Source organism: Rhinopithecus roxellana, chromosome 6, assembly GCF_007565055.1.
Source record: "Rhinopithecus roxellana isolate Shanxi Qingling chromosome 6, ASM756505v1, whole genome shotgun sequence".
NCBI classification, from domain to species: domain Eukaryota; kingdom Metazoa; phylum Chordata; class Mammalia; order Primates; family Cercopithecidae; genus Rhinopithecus; species Rhinopithecus roxellana.
The window spans coordinates 77,444,934-77,471,761 of NC_044554.1; the positions used below are offsets into that span (position 1 = coordinate 77,444,934).

At 54.5% G+C, this 26,828-nt stretch overlaps 2 protein-coding genes across 4 annotated transcripts; one reads left to right on the forward strand and one right to left on the reverse strand.

Annotated features, from left to right (window-relative positions):
* Window positions 1–6,750: 6,750 nt before the first annotated feature.
* On the reverse strand, window positions 6,751–13,680 carry ZNHIT1 (zinc finger HIT-type containing 1). Its single transcript, XM_010387397.1, has 5 exons — window positions 13,148–13,680; window positions 8,167–8,337; window positions 7,382–7,461; window positions 7,096–7,265; window positions 6,751–7,001 (listed from the first exon to the last, which is right to left on the reverse strand). The coding sequence occupies exons 1-5, from the start codon at window positions 13,167–13,169 to the stop codon at window positions 6,980–6,982; spliced, it is 465 nt and encodes a 154-aa protein (XP_010385699.1). The 5' UTR covers window positions 13,170–13,680; the 3' UTR covers window positions 6,751–6,979.
* Window positions 13,681–13,796: 116 nt separating this feature from the next.
* On the forward strand, window positions 13,797–25,561 carry PLOD3 (procollagen-lysine,2-oxoglutarate 5-dioxygenase 3). 3 transcript variants are annotated; one of them, XM_010387398.2, is made up of 19 exons: window positions 13,797–14,212; window positions 14,592–14,683; window positions 14,833–14,969; window positions 15,053–15,216; window positions 15,357–15,469; window positions 16,133–16,196; window positions 18,164–18,261; window positions 18,425–18,526; window positions 18,711–18,836; window positions 19,000–19,121; window positions 19,424–19,528; window positions 19,658–19,783; window positions 20,691–20,832; window positions 20,920–21,033; window positions 21,203–21,271; window positions 22,716–22,820; window positions 23,829–23,975; window positions 24,640–24,765; window positions 25,104–25,561. In XM_010387398.2, exons 1-19 carry the CDS (start codon window positions 14,110–14,112, stop codon window positions 25,257–25,259), a joined length of 2,211 nt encoding a protein of 736 aa, XP_010385700.1. In that variant the 5' UTR covers window positions 13,797–14,109; the 3' UTR covers window positions 25,260–25,561. The 3 variants fall into 3 exon arrangements, with proteins under 3 accessions (XP_010385700.1, XP_010385701.1, XP_010385702.1); XM_010387399.2 differs by having other exon boundaries at window positions 13,802–14,212; window positions 23,886–23,975; window positions 25,104–25,554; XM_010387400.2 differs by lacking the exon at window positions 23,829–23,975 and having other exon boundaries at window positions 13,802–14,212; window positions 25,104–25,556.
* Window positions 25,562–26,828: the final 1,267 nt, after the last annotated feature.

Here is a 26,828-nt window from a genome sequence, read left to right on the forward strand (position 1 = left end):
GCTCCACCATCACACCAGGCTGCTTCCTGGGCCCTGGACACACCTTCACATTGGGGCTGGGATCCATTTGGCTGGGCTCCAGCCAGATACACTGGTGCTTTTTTTTCTTTTTTGAGACAGAGTCTCGCTCTGTCACCCAGGCTGGAGTGGTGCAGTGGCGCAATGTTGGCTCACTGCAACCTCTGCCTCCTGGGTTCAAGCGATTCTCCTGCCTCATCCTCCCGAGTAGCTGGGACTACAGGCATAGCAGGGATTCTTAGCAGAATCCCAATTCTGCTAAGTTTTTTTGTATTTTTAGTAGAGACAGGGTTTCACCAAGTTGGCCAGGCTGGTCTTGAACTCCTGACCTCAGGTAATCTGCCTGCCTCAGCCTCCCAAAATGCTGGGCTTTATAGGCATGAGCCACCGCACCTGGCCAGAAGCCCTGGTACCTTTTGAGCTGCTCCCTACATAAAGGGTCCTGTGGACAACAAGTCCGTGACCATCTGCAATCCTCTCCCTCCACACCGTCTTCAGAAAGTGTGTGGATGTCGGCCGGGCGCGGTGGCTCAAGCCTGTAATCCCAGCACTTTGGGAGGCCGAGACGGGCGGATCACGAGGTCAGGAGATCGAGACCATCCTGGCTAACACGGTGAAACCCCGTCTCTACCAAAAAATACAAAAAACTAGCCAGGCGAGGTGGCGGGCACCTGTAGTCCCAGCTACTCGGGAGGTTGAGGCAGGAGAATGGCATAAACCCAGGAGGCAGAGCTTGCAGTGAGCTGAGATCTGGCCACTGCACTCCAGCCTGGGTGACAGAGCGAGACTCCGTCTCAAAAAAAAAAAAAAGTGTGCGGATGTCCCACTGGCCAAGGCCAGAGTCAACGTGGAAGGGACTGTACATGTGCTCAGTACTGGGAAACCTGTCTCATGGGGGTCTCTAGTGCAATAACTCACCACGGAGAAGTCAGGGGCCATGTGACTTGCTTTATTAGCACATTGACAGGTGCCTTTAAAAGTGTCTTCTACAGGACAGGCTCAGTGACTCATGCCTATAATCCCAGCACTTTGGGAGGCCAAGGTGGGAGAATCCCTTAAGCCCAGGAATTCAAGACCAACCTGGGCAACATAGTGAGATCCCTATCTCTACTAAAAAAATAAAAATTAGGGCCAGGCACGGTGGCTCACACCTGTAATCCCAGCACTTTGGGAGGCTAAGGTGGGCGGATCACCTGAGGTCAGGAGTTCAAGAGTAGCCTGGCCAACATGGCAAAATCCCAATTCTGCTAAAAATACAAAAATTAGCCAGGAGTGGTGGCACACACCTATAATCCCAGCTACTGGGGAGGCTGAGGCAGGAGAATGGCTCAAACTTGGGAAATGGAGATTGCAGTGAGCTGAGATCACACCACTGTACTCCAGCCTGGGCGACAGAGCGAGACTCCGTCTCAAAAAACAATAAAAAAAAAAAGTGTCTTACAATCCTGAAAGGCCATGAGAGTGCTCCCTACAGTGAAGGAAGACAAAAGTCAATTACAACTGCTGACGCATCCAGGCGCTTCCAAAAGTCTCCAGTGTGCCACCCCAACATCTACCTCCTTTTCCCAACATCAGCCTGCCTCTTCTCACTCCTTCCCCCTTCAGGAAAAGCAACCTGTGCCCAATTTTACAACTGAGCATTTAAGTGTGTGCCTTAATATGGTCACTAGGTTGAGTTTTGATTTCTTCCTGGGTGGTCACGTGACTACAAAGGGTTATGGAGACATTTGCCCTTTTTCAGAACACATACTGAGCTGCTTCCCTGCTAGAAGCAAGAGTGGGCCTGTGCCCTCAAAGAACCCACAGCCTAGGAGCAAACACAAATGTAAACCACTGGCCGGGCGCAGTGGCTCACACCTGTAATCCCAGCACTTTGGGAGGCCGGGGCAGGTGGATCACCAGAGGTCAGGAGTTCAAGACCAGCCTGGCCAACATAATGAAACCCCATCTCTACCTAAAATACAAAATTAGCCGGGTGTGGTGGCGGGTGCCTTTAATCCCAGCTACTCAGGAGGCTGGGGCAGGAGAATCACTTGAACCAGGGAGGCAGAGGTTGCAGTGAGCTGATATTGCACCACTACACTCCAGCTTGGGTGACAGAGTGAGACTCTGTCTCAAAAATAAATAAATAAATAAACTGGCCAGGCGCCATGGCTCACACCTGTAATCCCAGCACTTTGGGAGGCCGAGGCAGGCAGAGATCACGAGGTCAGGAGATTGAGACCATCCTGGCTAACACAGTGAAACCCCGTCTCTACTAAAAACACACACACACACACACACAAAAATTAGCCGGGCATGCTGGCGGGCGCCTGTAGTCCCAGCTACTCGGGAGGTTGAGGCAGGAGAATGGCGTGAACCCAGAAGGCAGAGCTTGCAGTGAGCGGAGATCGCGCCACTGCACTCCAGCCTGGGAGACAGCGAGACTCCGTCTCAAAAAAACAAACAAAAAATAAATAAAAAACATCCGAAAACTAGTGGGGCATGGGGCAGGCACCTGTAATTCTAGCTACTCAGGAGGCTGAGGCACGAGAAATCACTCGAACCTGGGAGGTGAAGGTTGCAGGGAGCCGAGATCACGCCACTGCACTCCAGCCTGAGCGACAGAGTGACACTGTCTCAAAAAAAGAAATGTAAGCTGCTGACTACCTGACAATTGGGCCAGGTGCTGGGGTTAGTACCCAGGGAGCTGGCTGTGAAAAACTCAACAATATGCTTTAGGTCTTGGCAGTATCATCAAGAGCTCTCATTTGCTGCGTACTCACTGGAAGCCAGGCCTCGGACTAGGTGTATTGAATCCTTGCAATAGCTTCAGCATGGCTCCAACAGAATCAGAGAGGTGAAGTGACCTGTCCAAGCTATACCACTAGTAAGTACTCAAACCAGGATTTCTCCAAGACTGAAGACAAAACTACCCTGCTTCCCAGAATTCTTGGCTCTCCTAACTCACAACAATTACAATCTTTTTTTTTTTTTTTTTTGAGACAGGGTCTTGCTCTGTTGCCCAGGTTGGACTGCAGTAAAGTGATCACTGCCCACCGCAGCCTCAACCTCCCAGGCCCAAGCCATCCTCCCCTGAGTAGCTGGGACTATAGGCATACACCACCATACCTGGCTAATTTTTAAATTTTTTGTAGAGACGGGGTTCACTGTATGTTGCCCAAAGCTGATCTCGAACTACTGGGATCAAGAGACCCTCCTGGCTCAGCCTCCCAAAGTGTTGGGATTACAGGCCTGAGCCACAGCACCCAGCCTCATTGAGGTTCTTAGGAGTAACCGCCCCCGTGTCCAGACTTCCAAATCCTGGCACCAACCTCTTCCTCCTCTGTGCTCCCAGAAAAGGGTGGTGCTGCCCCTATCTCATGACACAAGGTTTACCTTCTAGAACCTTCTAGCATAGTACAGATTTCCCAAAGACCAAGTGTCTCCCAAGGTGGGAAAAAATCTTCCTTCACGAAGGAAGCTGGCAAAATTGTTTCAGGCTTTCCTTGGGGAATTATGGTTTTCTTTCTTTTTTCTTTTCTTTTTTTTTGAGACGGAGTCTTGCTCTGTCGCCCAGGCTGGAGTGCAGTGGCACGATCTCAGCTCACTGCAACCTCTGCCTTCTGGATTCCAGCAATTCTCCTGCCTCAGCCTCCCGAATAGCTGGGATTACAGGCGTGAGCCACCACACCTGGCTAATTTTTGTAATTTTAGTATAGACTGAGTTTCATCATGTTGACCAGGTTAGTCTCGAACTCCTGACCTCAAGTGATCCACCTGCTTCAGGCTCCCAAAGTATTGGGATTACAGGCGTGAGCCACCATGCCTGACCAAATAATGATTTTTCAATGGGGGTACAAAGACCCTGGACTCAGCTTCCTAGAGAATGTCATGGACGGCATCAGAGAGCAACCAGAGGCCCTCAGGGTCCAGCCCTGTCCTCTCAAGGTCATTTTAGAAGGCGGAGTACGTCACTGGGAAGAGAAATCTTACATTGAGCAGAACCAGTGTGCCTCTTTTTATAACCACAAAATATGAAACAGTCAGCTAAGTTAGGAAAGAATCCAAAGAGATTGTGCTGACAGTGCAAGCTGGACGGGAATCCCGGCCTAGGACGCCACGGAGAAGCACAGATGGTGTTGTTCAGCCCTGAAATAGTCTTTTCTTTTCTTTTTGGAGACGGAGTCTCACTCTGTTGCCCAGGCTGGAATGCAATGGTGCGATCTCAGCTCACTGCAACCTCCGCCTCCCGGGTTCAAGCTATTCTCCTGCCTCAGCCTCCTGAGTAGCTAGGATTATAGGCACATGCCATCATGCCTGGCTACTTTTTTTTTCTTTTTGTTTGAGACAGAGTCTTACTCTGTCGCCCAGGCTGGAGTACAATGGCGAGATATCAGCTCAACCTCCACCTCCCAGGTTCAAGCGATTCTCCTGCCTCGGCCTCCCAAGTAACTGGGATTACAGGCGCCCACCACCACGCCCAGCTAATTTTTGTACTTTTAGTATACATGGGGTTTCGCCATGTTGGCCAGGCTGGTCTCAAACTCCTGACCTCAGGTGATCCAGCTGCCTTGGCCTCCCAAAGTGTTAGGATTACAGGCATGAGCCACTGCACCTGGTCTTTTTTTTTTCTTAGCCAGGTTCTCATTCTGTTGCCCAGGCTGGAGTGCAGTGGTGCGATCTCGGCTCACTGCAACCTCCACCTCCCAGGTTCAAGCGATTCTGCTGCCTCAGCCTCTAGAGTAGTTCGGACTACACGCACACGCCACCATGCCCAGCTAATTTTTGTATTTTTAGTACAGACAGAGTTTCACCATATTGGCCAGGCTGGTCTCAAACTCCTGACCTCAAGTGATCTGCCTACCTCAGCCTCCCAAAGTGCTGGGATTATAGGCGTGAGCCACCGCGCCCAGCCATAACACTCCACTTTTTAATGGGAGGACAAAGAATTTTGAGCCATCTTGAAAAACCACCTCACCTGGATTGTCTCTGAATCCTGACATCAGCCCCGCAACATGAAGCTGACACCAAAACCAGTACTGTGTGCCCAGCTGCAAGGGAGGCAGTTCCTCAGAAAAACCCTGGCAAATACTTGAGCCGACCCCCAGGAAAGAACCCAAAAGTGAAGGCCTAAGATGGTGACTGGCCAGGCACGGTGGCTCTCACCTGTAATCCCACCACTTTGGAGGCTGAGGCGGGTGGATCATCTGAGGTCAAAAGTTCAAAACCAGTCTGGCCAACAAGGTGAAACCTCATCTCTACAAAAAAATACAAAAATTAGCTGGGCATAGTGGTGGGCGCCTGTAATCCCAGCTACTCAGAAAGCTGAGGCATGAGGTCACTTGAACCTGGGAGGTGGAGGTTGCAGTGAGCTGAGACTGGTGCCACTACACTCCAGCCTGGGCGACACAGCGAGACTCCATCTCAGACAAAAAAAAGAAAAAAGAAAAAAAGAAAGATGGTGCCTAACGTTGACTTTGCTGGATCTCTCTAATATCTTAATGAGGCCATCTGTTCGACGGATACTTACTAAGCACTTGCTTTGCTATGAGGTTAACAGGGTACAGCAACCAAAAGGACCTTACAAGATTACAGCTTGCAATTCATTTAGACAAGGTATGGGTATAAGAAGTTCACATGTGTCACAGCACCCAGGGCCACCAAGACCAGGGGCCTCTAATCCAGGGCTGTCCCCTCTTTTGGCTTCCCTGGGTCACACTGGAAAAAGAAGAATTGTCTTGGGAGACACATAAAATATACTAACATTAACAATAGCTGATGAGCTAAAAGATAAAAAAAAATCGCAAAAGAATCTCATAATATTTTAAGAAAGTTTACGAATTTGTGTTGGGCTGCACTAAAATCATCCTGGGCCACATGTGGGCTGCAGGTTGGACACATTAGATCTACACCATGAATTTTGCCATGTTTCCCAGAAACTTCTGGGTTCTCCGTACTGCTAATAACTTCACACACTGCAGCTCCTGGTAACAGGGGCTTCCTAAGGACAACTGCTCCCTCGGTCTGGCAGCACCAAGGATAAGGACCCGACCACTCCCCTTTGCTTAAGTACCTTAAGACAAAAACAGGCCCAGCTCCCTCCGGGGTACCATTCTGCACCTGTTCCACAGTCCTCCCACCACCTCCCTGTCACCCATCCCTGAAACCTAGCTGTACTTTGAAAATATAGCAATTGGAGAAATACAAAGGAAAATCATGGCCGGGCGAGGTGGCCCACGCCTATAATCTCAGCACTTTGGGAGGCTGAGGCGGGTGGATCACCTGAGGTTGGGAGTTTGAGACCAGCCTGGCCAACACGTCAAAACCCCAACTCTACTAAAAATACAAAAACATTAGTTGGGCATGGTGGTGTGCACCTGTAATCCCAGTTACTTGGGAGGCTGAGGCAGGAGAATCCCTTGAACCTGGGAGGCGAAGGTTGCAGTGAGCCGAGACCGCACCACTGCACTCCAGCCTGGGTTACAGCGTGAGACCCTGTCTCTAATAAATAAATAAAATAGTTTTAACAACTAAATCAATAACCAAAAAGACTTAGAGAAGTAGCCAAGGAGGGCAGGGGCTCGGGGGTGGCAGGAGAATGGGACAGAATCTCTCATGATCAGGGACACAGAGGGGTGGACAGTGGCAGGGGTGAGTGGGAGGCAGGAAGAAGAGAGATGGAGCCGTGAGCAGGAGAGACAGGTGACCCATTGCCATCACCTCAAACACACCACGACCACACAGGCAGGATTCCAGCATGAGGCTCTTTATTCTAACAGCACTGGGGGCCCAGCCTACCTGCCAGACAGTTCCCAGGAGTGAGGTTCGTCTTTCCTGACAGGTAAGACACAGTTTCGTTGGGTGAATGAGCGGCTCCTCCCTTGGTCCAGGAAGAGCTCCCCCTCCATTGGGTGATGAAACTGTCTTTCTGAAGGCTGGGCAGTGTACAGCGGCGCTTCCTCTCTGGGAATGCCCAGACTCACACAGTCCACTTCAGACACCTGCAGACAGAGAGGAAGCCAGGATGAGGGGAGAGAGGTCTGGGGAGGCTGTGGGAAGGAGGGAGTGGATGTGGACAGCAGGTCTCATGCTCACCTGGTCTCCTGGTGGGTCCCCAGACAGCGCACAGTGCAGTACCGGGCACCGCAGCTGACACAGGTGTAGGGGGAAGGGAAGCCGCAGACAGCACAGAAGGGGCGCTGGGGCCGCGATGGGGGTCCCGCACAGGCCGTCAGGTAATTGGGGCCCTCAGCCACACTCAAGTTCTGCAGAGACAAGGGGCTGGCTCTAAGACTCCTCCACCCACCCGCGCAGCAAATACCTGCTGGGGCCAGGCTCACCCCTTCCCTGTGAGGTCCTCCCAGGCCGACCCTCCTCTCACCTGCTCCTCCAGCAGGGCCTGAAAGTTTTTTCGGAAGCGAAGTTTAAAATGATCACCTCGGGTTTTCTTCTTTTTCTTTCCTAGGGGTCAAAGGCGATCAGTTGCTTGGCACTTGCCCAGAAAGACAGCAGCTTTCTCTGGTTCATCACTCCCCGTGCCCATGTGCCCTCCTGGTTCTTTTTTTTAGACAGTCTCACTCTGTCACCCAGGCTGGAGTGCAGTGGTGCAATCTTGGCTCACTGCAACCTCCATCTCCCGGGTTCAAGTGATTCTCTTGCCTTGGCCTCCTGAGTAGCTGGGATTACAGGTGTCCACCACCATGCCTGGCTAATTTTGTTTTTGTATTTTCAGTAGAGATGTGGTTTCACCATGTTGGCCAGGCTGGTCTTGAACTCCTGACCTCAAGTGATCTGCCTACCTTAGCCTCCCAAAGTGCTGGGATTAGAGGCATGAGCCACCACACCTGGCCCTGCCCTCCCGGCTCTAAGTCAGTCCCTCACTACCAGCCTCTGCCCTCCACCCCAATTCTCCAATCCCAGCCGACCGTCACCTCCATGCCCCCAAGCCTAAGGCTTCATGTCAGAGCTCATCCAGTCTCTCTTGTTTATTTCACATACACGAGAGGAAACTGAGGCACAGAAAGGGGGTGTGGTTGCCCACAGCCATGGGAGCCAGTCACCGGCAGAGGCACCAGGAGCTCTTGGGTCCTCCTGCAGCCTGAGCTGGGTGGACTCTCCTGCCCTCCTCTCAGTCCCATCCCCCGCTTCCTCCTCCATCCGCCTCACCAGTGTCCGCGTCATCATCAAACTGAGGCAGCCTCTTGCCGAGCTGAGGGAGTCCTGCGTGGGGGTCATCCTGGAAGTTGTCATTCTCCAGGGCCTCCAGCTGCCGGTTGATGCGCCGCTGCCGGGCTGCCCGGTCCAGCACCCGCCGCTGCCCGGGATCCTGGGAGCGAACTGGATGGGGCAGGGCACACAAAGTTACAGGGCTTCTGAGAAACAGCAGTGTGGCTGCCGCTCTGGGCAGGGCAAGGAAGGCACCCAGGGTGGAAGCTGCAGCTCTCGTCTTCTTCCAGGCCAGCCCCCGGGCCCATGCTTCCTGTCCCGCCAGCTGAGACCCTTTCAGTCTCTCCCGCCTCTTTTCTCCAGGAGCCCCCTCCTGGAGACAGCTCACTGCAGACTGGGGAGGTCACGGCACCCTGGGGCTTCCAGGTTGTCCTGAGCCCTCAATGCACATGGCTCTCACGCTCAGCATCTCACCTCCTACCTCAAAGGAACCAGGGGCCACCCACACTTGGACACGCTCCTCTTCCAGGCCACCCACCCGCAAACATGATGCCAAGTGGGCACACCCCTACCCCGGGGCCCCCTAAGTCCCACCACTGAACCTGAGCCTTCACCTGTAGCCCATCCCTTCCCTCTTCCATCTTCAACCCCTCCTCCTCAACCGGCACTTTCCTTTCCATCAAAAAGCTGGTAACACTCGTATGTCTACTCGGCTTCACAGCTCCTTCTCCTTCAGAATAACTCATGTGACAATGTTGCTTCTTCACCTCCCATCCTCTCCTCAACCCCCAAAATCTGACACCTGCCTGGCCATCCATGGGGGGACCACCCACACTCGGGGCTCCAGCTTGCCTTCCTCCTCCTCCTCCTCCTCCTCCTCCTCCTCCTAGGACCTGAGCCCTGTCCACCCTGTGGCGGTGCTGACTACCTTCATCGAGTAGAAAGAGACCCTTTGCTTGCTTCCTTGACAAGACTGCAGGCCTTCTCCATGTCTAGCAATCCTCCGGCTCCAGCTCGGCTGCTCTCCCTGCCTCTATGGAGGTGGCTGGCCCTCTTCTCTGCTCAGTCTACGCACTCTTCCTGGGATTTCGAACCCAAACAAAGGGCTCTGATGATCACCCACAAGCAAATAACTCCCAGGGTGACTCCCTCAACCCAGAACCTGCTCCCGGGCTCCAGAACTGGCCATGCAGCCAGTGCCTGGTGAGGCCAGGCATGATGGCACACGCCTGTAATCTCAGCACTTTGGGAGGCTAAAGGATCACTTGATGCCAAGAGTTAGAAACCAGCCTGGGCAGCATAGACAAACCCCATCTCTACAAAAAATTGAAAAATAAGCTGGGCATGGCTGCACACGCCTACAGTCCCAGCTACTTGGGCGGCTGTGGTGGGAGGATTGCATGGGTCCGGGAGGTTGAGGCTGCAGTGTGCAGCAAGCCGTAATCACACCGCTGCACTCCAGCCTGAGTCGCAGAGCAAGACTGTCCCCAAAACAAAACAAAACAAAAAAAGGTAAAAAAAGAAAAAAGTCACCGACTGGCCCTGTGGACACTGCAACTCAAAATAAAAAAAAAATTTCCCATCCAAATCTGCTTCTCCTGCAGATTCTCTCTAAGCGAATAGAACCGTCTATGCAGACATCCAAACTAGAAACCTAGAAGTTATTTTAAACCTCTTTCCTCGGCTGGACATAGTGGCTCACCCATGCAATCCCAGCACTTTCGGAGGCTGAAGTAGGCAGATCACTTCAGGTCAGGAGTTCGAGACCAACCTGGCCGGTGTGGTGAAACCTGGTCTCTACTAAAAATACAAAAATTAGCGGCGCGTGGTGGCACATGCCTGTAACCCCAGCTACTCAGGAGGCTGAGGCACAAGAATCGCTTGAACCTGGGAGGTGGAGGTTGCAGTGAGCTGAGATCGCGCCACTGCACTCCAGCCTGGGTGACAGAGCGAGACCCTGGCTCAAAAACAAAAAACAAGGCCGGGCGCGGTGGCTCAAGCCTGTAATCCCAGCACTTTGGGAGGCCGAGACGGGCGGATCACGAGGTCAGGAGTTCGAGAACATCCTGGCTAACATGGTGAAACCCCGTTTCTAGTAAAAATACAAAAAACTAGCCGGGCGAGGTGGCGGGCGCCTGTAGTCCCAGCTACTCAGGAGGCTGAGGCAGGAGAATGGCGTAAACCCGGGAGGCGGAGCTTGCAGTGAGCTGAGATCCGGCCACTGCACTCCAGCCTGGGCGACAGAGTGAGACTTCGTCTCAAAAAAAAAAAAAAAAAAAAAAAAAACAAAAAAAAACCTCTTCCTCATTGCCTTATCAGCTGTTTGCCAGATTCTGATAATTTTACATAATATATCTCTTTATTCGTTAACCACATGTTAACCATAATAATAACAGCAGCAGCCCCAGTAGCTATCACTTGTTGGACACTTACTATGAGCCAGGCACCGTGCTCAGCTCTTTGCATCGCTTGAACCGTTTAACCCTTATAACAGCTGTATGGGACAGTATCATTCCATCCCCAACTTACCAACATTCAAAGATTAAGAAATGTGTCCAAAGTTCACACAGCTAGCAAGTGGCCAGGTCAGAAGTCAAAGAACTGCCCAGCATCAAAAAGCATGACCTTGCCAGGTGCAGCGGCTCATGCCTGTTATCTCAGCACTTTGGGAGGCCAAGGTGGGTAGATGGCTTGAGCCCAGGAGTTTGAGGCCAGCCTGGGCAACATGGCAAAATCCTGTTTCTACAAAAAAATACAAAAATTAGCCGGGCGTGGTGGCACACACTTGTAGTCCCAGCTATTCAGGAGGCTGAGGCGGGAGGATTGACTGAGCCCAGGAGCTCAAGGCTGCAGTGAGCTGTGTTTGTGCCACTGCACTCCAGCCTGGGCGACAGAGCAAGACCCTGTTTCAAAAAAAAAAAAAAAAAAACAAAAAACCCAAAACCAAACAAACAAAAAAACCATGATTGTGATCACCGTACTAATCTCCCTTCCAAATGCCAGGCAGTGCTCTACGTTCTAGGGATGCAAAAGCTTACAGTCCAGTGGCCAACACAAATGATTAATCAAACAAACAAAGAAAGTACACCATGGGGTAGGCTAGAATACGGAAGTATAAAGTGCTGCGGAGCCCAGGACAGAAACACCCAATCTGGCCTTGGAGTAGTCAGGGAAGACCTCCCAGAAGAAGGTAAGTCTAGGTTAAGGCCTAACTGGTGAATGGCCTGGCTAGGGGAGACAGCAGGGTGTTTCAGGCCTTGAGGCCAACATGAAAAAAGTAATGGCTGGGAGACTGTGATGCCTTTGAAAAACTGAGGGCCAAGTGCAGTGGCTCATGCCTGTAATCCTGGCATTTTGGGGGGCCGAGGCAGGCGGATCACGAGGTCAGGAGATCAAGACCATCCTGGCTAACACGGTGAAAACCCGTCCTTACTAAAAATACAAAAAATAAGCTGGGTGTGGTGGCGGGCGCCTGTAGTCCCAGTTACTTGTGAGGCTGAGGCCGGAGAATGCTGTGAACCCAGGAGGCGGAGCTTGCAGTGAACCCAGGTTGCACCACTGCACTCCAGTCTGGGGGACAGAACGAGACTCCATCTCAAAAAAAAAAAAAAAAGAAAAACCGAAAGGGCCAAGCGCAGTGGCTCATGCCTGTAATCCTAGCATTTTGGAAGGCCGAGGCAGAAGGATCATCTGAGCTCAGGAGTTCAAGACCAGCCTAGGCAACATAGTGAGACACCCATCTCAACAAAAAATGTAAAAACTAGCCCAGCATTGGCCGGGCGCGGTGGCTCAAGCCTGTAATCCCAGCACTTTGGGAGGCCGAGACGGGCGGATCACGAGGTCAGGAGATCGATACCATCCTGGCTAACACCGTGAAACCCCGTCTCTACTAAAAAATATACAAAAAACTAGCCGGGCGAGGTGGCGGGCGCCTGTAGTCCCAGCTACTCGGGAGGCTGAGGCAGGAGAATGGCGTAAACCCGGGAGGCGGAGCTTGCAGTGAGCTGAGATCCGGCCACTGCATTCCAGCCTGGGCGACAGAGCAAGACTCCGTCTCAAAAAAAAAAAAAAAAAAGCCTTTGCTAGCTCTCCAATGCTTCCCCACAGAGTTCAAACTCCTGGGCAGTGTGTATAACGCCTTTCAAAATGTAACCTTTCCTCAGTTTTCCATCCTTTCTTATCACTCTGTAAGATCCAAACTGTGGACTTGGTTTCCTAAGGGACTAGGTTTTTTCTTGTTTTACTGCCTTTGCACGTGAGGTTCCCACTGAGAGAAATCCTAACTAGACTTTCAAGACTCAATTCAAGCTTTTTCGTTTTTCCTTCAAGCTTTCACAGTCCCCTGCCTCCCTGGGCTAGATGCCACGCCTCCCTGTTCGCAGGCGCTGTGCCTCCCTCTGCCATAGCACAAATCACAGTGAAATACAGTGGTAGGTCTGCGTTTCTGTCCCCCTTCCAGAAAAAGCCAATGCTTGGATAACAGGGATCTTTCTCCTCTTCATCCCCAGCGCCCGGTTTGGAGCAGGCATCAATAAAACGTGAATGAAGGGTCAACGCCAGGACCCGAGGGCTAAGGAACGGATTTAAGAGGAATAGCTGGGGCCGGGCGCGACAGCTCACGCCTGTAATCCCAGCACTTTGGAAGGCCCACGCGGCAGGATCGCTTTGAGGCCAACAGTTGGAGACCAACCTGGGCAACATAAAGAGAGCCCGTTACCACATAACAAATTAAAAATTAGCCAGGCGTGGTGCCTCATGCCTTCAGCTCCAGCCACTCGGGAGGCTGAGATGGGAGGATGGTTTGATCCCAGTAGTTCGAGGCTATAGTGAGTTATGACTACGCCACTGCACTCCAGCCTAGGTGAAAGAGCGAGATCACGTCTCAAAAGAAAAAAAAAAAGAGGAATGACTAGGTAAGAAAATTCTAGGACTGATTTGGACTTGGGATGGGGAAGGGGGCGAACCGCGGGGGCTCACATACCCGAAGTTTTCTTCTCCACCATTTGCACGACACAACTCTCGGAAGAGACTGCTGCGCACGCGTACTAAACCCACGACTTTGGTAGGGGCACCATCACTTCCGGTGGCTTGTACTTCTGCGCGTGCGCCACCGCTTTGACTCATTACGTGGCGTTTCCTTGGAGACAAGAAAGCTTTTCGCCATGTTTTATAGGGGCAAAACTACTTCCGGCCTCAGTGTGGCGGTGTAAAATCTTGTAGGAGCCACGGAATGGGTCATTTTAAAGATGTGCTCACGGTGTTCTTACGAGAAACCTTATTTTCCTTTGGTCCTTGTGAAGATGCTCTGATCACAAAGGCAGACCCTGGAGCTTCTCCCCGGGCAGAAAAGGAAGTGGGCTGGACTGTCAAAGAAAGTGGCTTTGATCCCAGCGGACTGGCTTCCGTGGGCAATCCGAGGTTCCTAGTGGCCCTCTGCAGAAAGCTCAGCTCCCAGTTCCCCGAGGCCTCCGTCCCGCGGCGGACTCCTGGGCTTCCTCCCTCCCTATCGCCGCCACCCCCTCGCTCTCCCTGTCTTCCGCCCGCACTCTCCCGGCAGGGCTGCTGCCAGGACCCGCCCCCGCGTCCCTCCGGACCCACCGCCAGGGGTCACTTCCCCTGTCCAGGTTTCAGCTTCCACATGTGTAAAGCAGGGGGCTCGGCCCAGAGTCCCTGTCTCCCGCCCGCCGGCCCGAGCTGCCGCCCCTCCCCCTCCTCCCGTGCGCCCGGGACAATCCTCGCCTTGTCTGCGGCGCCGGCATCTGGAGCTTTCTGCAGCCTCCGGATACGCCTTTTTTCCAGGGCGTGGCCCCAGCCCAGCTGCTCCCCGCGGCGGCTGCACAGCAGCCCGAGCGCCCCCTTCCAGGAGCTCCCCTCCGGAGCTGGGATTCAGGCGCGTAGCTGAGGTCCCAGGATCCTGGGTGCTGTCTGGGCCCGCTCCCCACCATGACCTCCTCGGGGCCAGGACTCCGGCTCCTGCTGCTGCTGCTGCTGCCCCCTGCGGCCTCAGCCTCCGACCGGCCCCGGGGCCGAGACCCGGTCAACCCAGGTGAGAGCCCGGGGAGGCCCCGCGCGGCCGAGGGGGCAGAGGCTGACGTGCCTGCCAGCCTGGCCCGGAGAGGGTCGGGGGCTCGAGGAGGTGTCTGGCCCGTCCGCCGCCCAGCGTGCTCTTGGGGCTGAGTCGCGCCAAGCTCCTTGCCCATTACCACCCTGAACTGAGGTTTCCAGCCTCCCTGTGCGAACGGACTCGGAATTCCTGGGCGCCACTCCCACCCTGTCCTCCCTGGGGTCAGAGTGTTCCTGGGTGAGAAGAGTTTAAGAATGGGAAGGAAGAAAGGGAGGGAAGTCGAGTGAGAGGGAGGACAGCAAAGCACGTGGGGCCCGGAGCTGGGCGGTGGATCCCAAGTGCCAATTCCCTCTGGTAACAGAGAAGCTGCTGGTGATGACTGTGGCCACAGCTGAAACCGAGGGTTACCTGCGTTTCCTGCGCTCTGCAGAATTCTTCAACTACACCGTGCGGGTGAGGAGAGGGAAACGCCCCTGGGAGGGGGTCCCAGCGGGAGGGGTGGGCTGAAGTCTGGATGCCCAGGTCCCCACGGTGAGCCTGGTCAGGAGCTCCCCCCCAACAACTCCCCACCCCTTGCCTGGCATGAGGCGTCTTCTCCACAGACCCTGGGCCTGGGAGAGGAGTGGCGAGGGGGTGATGTGGCCCGAACAGTCGGTGGAGGACAGAAGGTCCGGTGGCTCAAGAAGGAAATGGAGAAATACGCTGACCGGGAGGATATGATCATCATGTTTGTGGACAGGTAACAGGGCTGGAGATAGGGAGCAAGGTAAGGATGCTGAGGTTCCCAGTGGACCCCTGCTCATCCTCCCCTTCCTCACCCAGCTATGATGTGATTCTGGCCGGCAGCCCCTCAGAGCTGCTGAAGAAGTTCGTCCAGAGTGGCAGCCGCCTGCTCTTCTCTGCGGAGAGCTTCTGCTGGCCCGAGTGGGGGCTGGCGGAGCAGTACCCTGAGGTGGGCACGGGGAAGCGCTTCCTCAACTCTGGTGGTGAGTGGCAAGGTGCCCAAGGCAGAGGGGCCAAGAGCGGTGGGACAGAGTGTTAAAGGTGCCTGAGGGCTGGAGAGGGCCTGGGGGACAGGCCCTGGGACCCTGGGAGTCTCGGGGTCAACACTTCCCCTCCCCACCAGGATTCATCGGCTTTGCCACCACCATCCACCAGATCGTGCGCCAGTGGAAGTACAAGGATGATGACGATGACCAGCTGTTCTACACGCGGCTCTACCTGGACCCAGGACTGAGGGTAGGGAAGACAGAGGAGTGGGCGCATCCCACATCCCACGTCTAAGTGCTTTGGGAGGCTTAGGCAGGAGGATTGCTTGAGCCCAGGAATTCAAGACCAGCCTGGACAACATAGTTGAGACCTCATCTCTACAAAAAAAAAAAAAAAAAAAAAATTAGCCAGACTTCATGGTGTACGCCTGTAATCCCAGCTACTTGGGAGGCTGAGGTGGGACGATCACTTGAGCCCAGGAGTTTGAGGATGTTTTGCACCACTGCACTCCAGCGTCAGTGACAGAATGAGACTCTGTCTCTCACAAAAAAGAAAAAGCACAGTGGCTCACGCCTGTAATGCCAGCACTTTGGGAGGCCGAGGCTCGTGGGTCACCTGAGGTCGGGAGTTTGAGACCAGCCTGGCCAACATGGTGAAACCCTGTCTCTACTAAAAATATAAAAAGTAGCCAGGCATGGTGGCACTCTTCTGTAGTCCCAGTTACTTGGGAGGCTGAAGCAGGAGAATCGCTTGAACTGGGAGGCAGAGATTGCAGTGAGCTGAGATCATGCCATTGCACTCCAGCCTAAGCAACAAAAGCGAGAGAAAAAAAGAGAGAGAGAGAGAAAAGAGAAATGATGTCCTTCCCGCTCCTTCCGTTTTAACCACTTTATCGCATCCCATTTCATTTAGGAGAAACTCAGCCTTAATCTGGATCATAAATCTCGGATCTTTCAGAACCTCAACGGGGCTTTAGGTGAGGAGGAAGACAGCTGCAGGTGGGCAGTGCGCAGCCTCTGCAGCTAGGGGTCTTGAGCTGGGAGAGGCTTCTGGAGGAGCTGGGCTGATCTAAGTCCACCTCTATGTGGTTTTATTGGGTGTCTGAGTGGCGGGTTGTGTGAGTTGCACTGTGCCGATGGTACTAGAAGCAAGGGAGGCAAAAATGTGTCTGGCATCTGTTGCATACATGCTGCGCCTAGGCACCAGGCCAGGGGCTTTTTTTTTTTTTTTTTTAAATGGAGTTTCGCTTTGTTGCCTGCGCTGGAGTGCAATAGTCCAATCTCAGCTCACCGCAATCTCCGCCTCCCGGGTTCAAGTGATTCTCCTGCCTCAGCCTCCCGAGTAGCTGGGATTACAGGCATGCACCACCACGCCCAGCTAATTTTGTATTTTTAGTAGAGACAGGGTTCCAACCATGTTGGCCAGGCTAGTCTCGAACTCCCAACCTCAGGTGATCCTCCTGCCTCGGCCTCCCAAAGTGCTGGGATTACAGGCGTGAGCCACTGTGCCTGGCCTACTTCTGTGATTTCGTTTAACAAAGGGAAGGTCCCTGGTTATCCTTCTTGTACAGGTGAGGAAAGCAGCTTGTGGAGGGGTTGGTGACTTGCCTCGGGATGGGGAGAATGGAGAGAGAGAGGCCAGGCACGGTACCTCATGCCTATAATCCCAGCATTTTGGGAAGCCAAGGCAGGAGGATCACTTGAGGTCAGGAGTTCGAGACCAGCCTAGCCAACATAGCAGAAACCCGTCTCTACTACAAAAAAGTACAAAAATGAGCCGGGCGTGGTGGCGGGCACCTGTAATCCCAGCTATTCAGAAGGCTGAGGCCGGAGAATCACTGGAACCCAGGAGGCGGAAGTTGCAGTGAGCCAAGATTGCGCCACTGCACTCCTGCCTGGGCGACAGAGTGAGACTCCCTCAAAAAAAAAACAAGAAAAAGGAGGCTAGGTGTGGTGGCTCATGTCTGTAATCCCAGCACTTTGGAAGGCTGAGGCGGGCAGATCATGACGTCAGAAGTTTGAGACCAGTCTGGCCAACATAGTGAAACCCCATCTCTACTAAAAATACAAAAATTAGGCCGGGTGTGGTGGCTCATGCCTGTAATCCTAGCACTTTGGCAGGACTGATCACCTGAGGTCAGGACAGGTGGATCACCTGAGGTCAGGAGTTCGAGGCCAGCCTGGTCGACATGGCGAAACCCTGTCTCTACTAAAAATATAAAAATTAGCCGGGCGTGGTGGTGTGTGCCTGTAATCCCAGCTACCTGGGAGGCTAAGGAGGGAGAATCGCTTGAACCCAGGAGGTGGAGGTTGCAATGAGCCAAGATCGCGCCACTGCACTCCAGCCTGCGTGATAGGAGTGAGACTCCATCTCAGAATAAAAAACAAAAAATACAAATACAAAAATTAGCCAAGTATGGTGGTATGTGCCTATAGTCTCAGCTAGCCAGGATGCTGAGGCAAGAGAATCATTTGAACCCAGGAGGCGGAGGTTGCAGTGAGCCAAAGACCGCACCATTGCACTCCAGCCTGGGTGACAGAGTGAGACTCCATCTCAAAAAAAAAAAAAAAAAAAAAAAAGTGTTCAGCAAAGTCTCAGGATACAAAATTAATGTGCAAAAAAAAAAAAAAAAAAAAAAAAAGTGGGGGAGAGAGGGAGAATATGAGGAGGGGTAGGGATGCTGAGGCTCCTAGTGGACCCCAGCTCAGCTCATCCTCCCTCACCCAGCTGCGATGTGATCACGCAGGTAGTAGGCAGTGGAGCTCTCTGGGCCAGCAGCCTGGTCAGAACCCAAAGGTTCCTGCCCCACAACGAGGGACACTCTAGGATGGCCCTGGTGTCCCTTTATTCCCTGGAGAATGTGGGACCCCATATTTAGAAAAATATGTTGCTTGGCAGCTCCCAGAGAAAGGGAGTCTGAAGCCTGGCCTTTTTCTTCCCCAGATGAAGTGGTTTTAAAGTTTGATCGGAACCGTGTGCGTATCCGGAATGTGGCCTATGACACGCTCCCCGTTGTCGTCCATGGAAACGGTCCCACTAAGGTGCCACCAGTGGTCTCAACCGCCGCCCTGCCCTGCCCCAACCCCTGGGCACCTCCAACCTTTCTGAGAAGCCAGCCCTTCCCAGCCCCCATACCAGAGGTGCCTGATCCCCACCTCCACCCCTGGAGGCCTCAGCCACTCAGCCTCAGTCTCTCCCCAACAGCTGCAGCTCAACTACCTGGGAAACTACGTCCCCAACGGCTGGACTCCTGAGGGAGGCTGTGGTTTCTGCAACCGGGACCGGAGGACACTCCCGGGGGGGCAGGTGAGGTGGGGGTGCCGGGGAGGGGCACGAGAGGGCAGCGTGCTGAGCAGGAGGTGCAAGGAGTGGGCTGGGTGGTGGTGGGGCCATCGCTTCTGGGTCCCCGCACCTGTCAGGGTGGAGGGTGGGTGGGGGCAACGGAGAAGTCCAGGCTTCCCTCTGAGCCCATGTTTGTTGCATCTTCCAGCCTCCCCCCCGGGTGTTTCTGGCCGTGTTTGTGGAACAGCCTACTCCGTTTCTGCCCCGCTTCCTGCAGCGGCTGCTGCTCCTGGACTATCCCCCTGACAGGGTCACCCTTTTTCTGCACAACAACGTGAGACCGGCTGCCCCCATCTTGGAGCCTCTCCCGAGGGACCCTTCCCCTGTCCTGATCAGAACTCCCGTGCCCCTACCCCCATCTCCTTCCTGCACCCCCCATACCTCAGGTGCCGCCTCCCTGCCCTCTGAGCCCATCCCCCTATGTCATCCCCTCCCAGGAGGTCTTCCATGAGCCCCACATCGCTGACTCCTGGCCACAGCTCCAGGACCACTTCGCAGCCGTGAAGCTGGTAGGGCCGGAGGAGGCTCTGAGCCCAGGCGAGGCCAGGGACATGGCCATGTGAGCGGGTGCTTGGGGGAAGGAGGGGGTGGGATGAGGGTGCAGGGTGGGGGTTGCTGCCACCTGATGCCTGGCCCTCACCTCACCTGTCACCCGTCCAACCCCTCCTGGGCCTCCCCATTCGCGTCCTTGCAGCCCCCACGCTGTCACCCCTGCCCTTGCCAGCTCACCCAGACAGCAGAGAGCCTGGGGAAGGAAGGATAGACACTGCCTCCCTCCTTTTCTCCTGGGGGCGTGGACCAGTTCCCCCATCCACACTGCCTCCCCACCCGCCACTGTCTCAGCTCACCTCTCACTTCCAGGGACATGTGTCGGCAGGACCCCGAGTGTGAGTTCTACTTCAGCCTGGACGCTGATGCTGTCCTCACCAACCTACAGACCCTGCGCATCCTCATTGAGGAGAACAGGTGGCTTACCTCCTCTCCCCGCAGCCGGAGGGCACCCCAACAGGCCCCGGGAACCCCACTTCTGCCTTGGGCACCGGGCTCCCCAGGCCTGCTCCCGTCTGCCCAGCCCTCACCCCTGCCTGTCTGTAGGAAGGTGATCGCCCCCATGCTGTCCCGCCATGGCAAGCTGTGGTCCAACTTCTGGGGCGCCCTGAGCCCCGATGAGTACTATGCCCGCTCCGAGGACTACGTGGAGCTGGTGCAGCGAAAGCGAGTGTGAGTCCCGCCAGCCTACAGCCCCCCACCTCCTCCGACCCAGGGCCCGGATAGACCCAAGGCCCCCACTCTCAGGGGTTGGGAGTGGTCACCAGTCAGAGGTGCCACGAGGCCGGGTGCAGTGGCTCACACCTTTGATGCCACCACTTTGGGAGTCCGAGGTAGGAGGACTGCTTGAGCCTGGGAGTTTAACATCAGCCTGAGCAACATAGCAAGATCCTGTCTCTACAAAAAACTTAAAATATTAGATGGGCACGGTGGTGCGTGCCTGTAGTCCCAGCTACTACAGAGGCTGAGGTGGGAGGATCACTTGAACTTGGGAGGTTGAGGCTGCAGTGAGCCATGTTTGCACCACTGCACTCCAGCCTAGAAACAGAGGGAGACCCTGTCTCAAGAAAATAAAAAACAAGGGCTGGCCATGGTGGCTCAACGCCTGTAATCCCAGCACTTTGGGAGGCCAAGGCAGGCGGATCACTTGAGGTCAGGAGTTCAAGACCAGTCTGGCCAACATGGTGAAACCCCATCTCTACCAAAAATACAAAAATTAGCTGGGCATGGTGGCGGGCACCTGCAATCCCAGCTATTTGGGAGGCTAAGGTGGGAGAATTGCTTGAACCTGGGAGGCGGAGGTTGCAGTGAGCCAAGATCACACCACTACACTGCAGCCTGGGTGACAGAGCAAGACTCCATCTCAAAAACCAAAAACAAGAAACAAAAAAGAAGTGGGGTAGGGACTGATTGCGTTTTGGGAGATGGGGCGGTTGTGACAAGCAATGCGTGACAAGGGACTTGCAGGAGCCTTATATTCAGGGACTGCAATACTCTAAGGGAAGAAGGACTTCCCAGGATGAGCTGGGCAGAATTTGGGGGCCGCCCTCCCAGCTGACCACGGTGTCGGTGCCTCCAGGGGCGTGTGGAACGTGCCATACATCTCGCAGGCCTATGTGATCAGGGGGGATACCCTGCGGACGGAGCTGCCCCAGAGGGACGTGTTCTCGGGCAGTGACACGGACCCGGACATGGCCTTCTGTAAGAGCTTTCGAGACAAGGTGAGCGCGGGTGCGCGGCGTGGCCTGGGGGCAGCCCCCCGGACTCCGGGCATGGCCTGCATCATGGACACCCCCACCCCACTACAGGGCATCTTCCTCCATCTGAGCAATCAGCATGAATTTGGCCGGCTCCTGGCCACTTCCCGATATGACACGGAGCACCTGCACCCCGACCTCTGGCAGATCTTTGACAACCCTGTTGTGAGTGGGACCCCCTCACCCAGAGCACACAGGTTCCCCACCCTGTGCTAAGGAAGACGCCAAACATGGTGGCTGCTGCCAGCGCAGGACGCTGAGCAGGAGGGGGCAGTCCCCTGAGGGCTGGGAGCAAGGGGGTCACAGATCTGATGTACCCTCCACCCTCCCGCAGGACTGGAAGGAGCAGTACATCCATGAGAACTACAGCCGGGCCCTGGAAGGGGAGGGAATCGTGGAGCAGGTGAGCCCGTGCAGCCCCCACCGCCCTCATGGCCATTGCCTCTTGGGGGCCCCCACCTGGATTCAAAGTTTTCACACTGAGTTCCCCAGGGGTCTGAGGGTTTTCTGTTCAGCCAAGATGAAGGCAAAGGCCGAGCAGATAGGACTCTTGATCCCAAACCTGGCATTGATCAGATGGCCTCTCCTCTCCTGTGTATTGGGTATATTGGTGTTACGAATGTAATCACATCTTTTTTTTCTTTTCTTTTTTTTTTTTTTGAGACAGTCTCGCTCTGTTGCCAGGCTGGAGTGCAATGGCATGATCTCGGCTCACTGCAACCTCCGCCTCCCAGGTTCAAGCGACTCTCCAGCCTCAGCCTCCCAAGTAGCTGAGATTACAGGCGCCTGCCACTATGCCCAGCTAATTTTTGTATTTTAGTAGAGATGGGGTTTCACCATGTTGGTCAGGCTGGTCTCCAACTCCTGACCTCAGGTGATCCGCCCACCTCAGCCTCCCAAAGTGCTGGGATTACAGGCGTGAGCCACCGCGCCTGGCTGAAATCACGTCTTTAAAGAAGAATGGGGCCGGGCGTGGTGGCTCGTGCCTGTAATCTCAGCACTTTGGGAGGCCGAGGTGGGTAGATCGGTTGAGGCCAAGAGTCCAAGACCAGCCTGGGCAACATAGCGAGAATCTGTCTCTACAAAAAAAAAATTTTTTAATAAAAAATTAGGCCAGGAGTGGTGCTTATGCCTGTAATCCCAGTACTTCAAGAGACCGAGGCAAGCGGATCACTTGAGGTCAGGAGTTTGAGACCAGCCCGGCGAACATAGCAAAACCCTGTCTCTACTAAAAAAAAAAAAAAATACAAAAATTAGCCAGATGTGATGGCACGCACCTGTAGTCCCAGCTACTCTGGAGGCTGAGGTGGGAGAATTGCTTGAACCTGGGAGGCGGAGGTTGCAGTGAGCAAAGATCATGCCACTGCACTCCATCCTGGGTGACACAGCGAGACCCTGTCTCAAAAAAAAAGAAAAGAAAAAATTAGCTTGGCATGGTGACATGTGCCTGTAGTTCCAGCTACTTGGGAGGCTGAGGCAGGAGGATCGCTTGAGCCCAGAAGGTTGAGGCTGCAGTGAGCTATGATTGTGCCACTGCACTCTAGCCTGGGTGACAGAGTAATACCCTATCTCAAAAAAAAAAAAAAAAAAAAAAGAGGGATGCACTGTTATGGAAGTTTGGAAACCCCTGTCCCAGCACAAGGGGCTCCAGGACCCTCTGCCACCTCTGCTGTGCCAGATACCGGCTCTCAGCCTTGCCACTCCCCCAGGCCCTACCTGGCAGGTCCCTGGCTGCTCTCACAGAGCCTTCCCTCCTCCTTCCTGAACCTTCCCATTCTGTCCACTGCCTGTCCCCTTCCCCGTTCTGTGCTGTCAGCTAGTCCTGTTCTCCCCCACCCTGTCCTCAGCCATGCCCGGACGTGTACTGGTTCCCACTGCTGTCAGAACAAATGTGTGATGAGCTGGTGGCAGAGATGGAGCACTATGGCCAGTGGTCAGGCGGCCGGCATGAGGTAAGGGCCTGGGTGAGGAAGGCAGAGGGCTCCCCAGAGGAGGAGGTGCGGGATCTGGTAAAGGAACAATGGAATCAGGAAAATGGGAGCAAAGAGGGGGAACTCCCTCTTTTTCTCTACTAAAACCCCAAGGGGGAGACAGACCCTGGGGTCACAACTGCATTCATTCATGTATTCAAGAAATATTTACTGCTGGGCGCAGTGGCTCATGCTTGTAATCTTAGCACTTTGGGAGGCTGAGGCAGGAGGATTGCTCGAGCCAGGGAGTTTGAGGCCAGCCTGGGCAACATAGCAAGTACCTGTCTCTATAAGAAATTTAAAAATTAGCTGGGTTTGGGCCAGGCATGGTGGCTCACGCCTGTAATCCCAGCATTTTGGGAGGCCGCTGAGGCAGGTGGATCTCCTGAGGTCGAGAGTTCGAGACCAGCCTCATCAACATGGAGAAACCCCCATCTCTACTAAAAACACAAAATTAGCCAGGCATGGTGGCGTGTGCCTGTGGTCCCAGCTATTCAGGAGGCTGAGGCAGAAGGATCACTTGAGCCTCAGAGTTAGAGGCTGCAGTGAGCTATGATCATGCTGCAGCACTCCAGCCTGGGTGACAGAGCAAGACTCTGTCTCTAAAAAAAGAAAAGAGGAAATAGTTTCTGGGTCACTGCCCTAGCTTGCACTGCAGGAATGCCTCGTGCCAGCCAAGCTCTCCCCTGCTGTGAGCAGCAGCCGCCACACAGCTTCTAAGGCTGCGATGAGCAGCCTGGGTGCAGTGGAAGCCACGGGGAAGCCTTGACCCAGACTTGGGAGGACTAAGGGGCTTCACAGGACAGGTAACATCTTAGCTGAGACTTGAAGGGCCAGGAGCAGTGAGTCAGGGTGAGAAGTAGCAAAGAAGACTGCTCCACACAGAGGAACACAGGTGTAAAGGCTGGGGCACAGGAGGAAGGAGGCTGGACTGCCCTTGGCGGGCACCATGGCTGGAGGGGCGGGTGGCTCAGTGCCCGCCACCCCCAGGATTCGAGGCTGGCTGGAGGCTACGAGAATGTGCCCACTGTGGACATCCACATGAAGCAGGTGGGGTACGAGGACCAATGGCTGCAGCTGCTGCGGACGTATGTGGGCCCCATGACCGAGAGCCTGTTTCCCGGCTACCACACCAAGGTGCGCCGCCCATCTGCCTGCTGCCTCCCCACCTTTCCCACCCCAGTGCCAGGCTGGAAGTCTCCACAGAGACCCCTTTTGGCCCCCACAGCATTTGGGCTCCGTGCACTTTACTTCCCAGGGGAATGAGATGCTGCAGGAGGCAGCCCAGGGGAGGGAGGGAGCCAGGCTGAGACCCGGGGCAAGGCTTGGCCCTAATCTAATGCCAGTGAGCAGCAAGACCCTCCCACGCAGGAATCCTGCCGCCCCTCCCCTCCCTGGACAGGGACCATCATCTCCCTGAAGACCCCCTGCAATGGCCAGGTGTTGGTGGCTCACGCCTGTAATCCCAGCACTTTGGGAGGCCGAGGTGGGCGGATAACCTAAGGTCAGGAGTTCAAGACCAGCGTGGCCAAGATAGTGAAACCTCGTCTCTAGTAAGAATACAAAAATTAGCTGGGTGTGGTGGCAGATGCCTCTAATCCCAGCTACTCGGGAGGCTGAGGCATGAGAATTGCTTGAAACCAGGAGGCAGAGGTTGCAGTGAGCCGAGGTCACACCACTGCATTCCAGCCTGAGTGACAGAGCGAGACTGTCTCAAAAATAATAGTAATAATAATACAAAAGAAAAAAAAAATCCTGCACTTGCAGCCGTCCCCGCAGCGTCTTCCCTCCTCTCTCCCAGGCGCGGGCGGTGATGAACTTTGTGGTTCGCTACCGACCAGATGAGCAGCCATCTCTGCGGCCACACCATGACTCATCCACCTTCACCCTCAACGTGGCCCTCAACCACAAGGGCCTGGACTATGAGGTGCGCCCCAGCCACACCACCCACCCATGCTTCACCTCAGGACCCTCGGGTCCCCACCTAGAGCCCTTGCGTGCACCCCCAGCTCCCCGCCCTGCCCATTTCCCAGTGATTTTGTGGGTGTCAGCTCCTAGATCTCTTCTGGGCAGGCGGCCTCAGCCTTCCCCTGGATCTTCCTGTCTACGGGCACCCCAGCCCCCCATATCTGCCATCTCCCTTGTCACACTGGTCTGTCACCGCACCGTGCCCCCTCGCCTGGCTGCCCTGCCCCCTGTATCTGCCTGCTCCCCAGGCCCCATGTCTGCTCACTCCATGTTTCCTTTCCCTTCTCCTCTTTTCAGGGAGGCGGCTGCCGCTTCCTGCGCTACGACTGCGTGATCTCGTCCCCGAGGAAGGGCTGGGCACTCCTGCACCCCGGCCGCCTCACCCACTACCACGAGGGGCTGCCCACGACCCGGGGCACACGCTACATCATGGTGTCCTTTGTCGACCCCTGACACTCAACCACTCTGCCAAACCTGCCCTGCCACTGTGCCTTTTTAGGGGGGTTGGCCCCCATCCTGGGAGTCGGGGGATGGGTCTCTCTCACTCCCTGCTTCCTGAGTGCACGTTCTATGTGCCTGGACTGAATATGTCATCTTGCTCCCAACACGGCCTTCTCAGGAAGCACCCAGAGTCCCCGCCTCTCTCCTCCGCCCACAGGGGTTCATGGGAACAGGGCTTCTGGGGACTCCCCGCGTGATAAATTATTAATGTTCCTCAGCCTCACTGTCATTAAAGGACAGTTTGTAAGTCTTGAGTCCATTTGTCTGCCCATTAACCCCATCTCCCCTCCTGCCACCAGCATAGAGGGGAGAGACCCTGAAAAGGGAAGATGAGAGGAAAAGGGAGAGGCAGAATGTTAGACCCTCGTGGGAACCTGGAAGCTTCCCTGGCTCCCACTTTCCCCTTCCCCTGTATTGCCTGAGCTGGAGAGAGTGTGAGAGGGCACAGACCAAAAGAAGGACTTCCCAGGCTGGGCACAGTGGCTCACACCTGTAATCCCAGTACTTTCGGAGGTCGAGGCAGGCGGGGGATCACTGGAGGCCAGGAGTTCAAGACCAGCCTGGACAGCATAGCAAGACCTCCATCTCTACAAAAAATAAATTAGCTGGGCGCGGTGACTCACACCTGTAATCCCAGCACTTTGGGAGGCTGAGGTGGATGGATCACCTGAAGTTGGGAGTTTGAGACCACCCTGGCCAACATGGTGAAACCCTTTCTCTACTAAAAAAAGTACATAATTAAGCTGGGCACAGTGGCTCATGCCTGTAATCCCAGCACTTTGGGAGGCCAAGGCGGGTGAATCACAAGGTCAGGAGTTCAAGACCAGCCTGGCCAACATGGTGAAACCGCATCTCTACTAAAAAATACAAAAATTAGTTGGGCATGGTGGCGGGCACCTGTAATCCCAGCTACTTGGGAGGCTGAGGCAGGAGAATCATTTGAACCCAGGAGGCAGAGGTTGCAGTGAGCTGAGATCGCACCATTGCACTCCAGCCTGGGTGACAAGGCAAGACTCTTGTCTCAAAAAAAAAAAAAAAAAAAAAAAAAAAAAAAAAAAACCAGGTGTGGCATATGCCTGTAATCCTAGCTACTTGGGAGGCTGAGGCAGGAGAATCGTTTGAACTTGGGAGGCGGAGGTTGCAGTGAGCTGAGATCGTGCCATTGCACTCCAGCCTGGGCAGCAAGAACGAAACTCCATTTCAAAAAAATACACCAGGCATGGTGGCTCATGCGTGTAATCCCAGCACTTTGGGAGGCCAAGGCAGGCAGATCACTTGAGGTCAGGAGTTTGAGACCAGCCTGGCCAATATGATGAAACCCCATCTCTATTAAAAATGCAAAAATTAGGCCGGGCGCGGTGGCTCAAGCCTGTAATCCCAGCACTTTGGGAGGCCGAGACGGGCGGATTACGAGGTCAGGAGATGGAGACCATCCTGGCTAACACGGTGAAACCCCGTCTCTACTAAAAATACAAAAACTAGCTGGGCGAGGTGGCGGGCGCCTGTAGTCCCAGCTACTCG

Excerpts from the sequence above, each read along its gene's own strand:
- ZNHIT1 (XM_010387397.1), bottom strand. The coding sequence starts at position 13,169 with ATGGTGGAGAAGAAAACTTCGG. Across the intron at positions 7,462-8,166 it reads TGATGATGACGCGGACACTG|GAAAGAAAAAGAAGAAAACC; the intron begins GTGAGGCGGATG and ends TTTGACCCCTAG. Across the intron at positions 7,002-7,095 it reads GGGACCCACCAGGAGACCAG|GTGTCTGAAGTGGACTGTGT; the intron begins GTGAGCATGAGA and ends CTCTGTCTGCAG.
- PLOD3 (XM_010387398.2), top strand. The coding sequence starts at position 14,110 with ATGACCTCCTCGGGGCCAGGACTCCGGCTCCTGCTGCTGCTGCTGCTG. Across the intron at positions 15,217-15,356 it reads GCGCTTCCTCAACTCTGGTG|GATTCATCGGCTTTGCCACC; the intron begins GTGAGTGGCAAG and ends CCTCCCCACCAG. Across the intron at positions 21,272-22,715 it reads GGGAGGGAATCGTGGAGCAG|CCATGCCCGGACGTGTACTG; the intron begins GTGAGCCCGTGC and ends CCCTGTCCTCAG.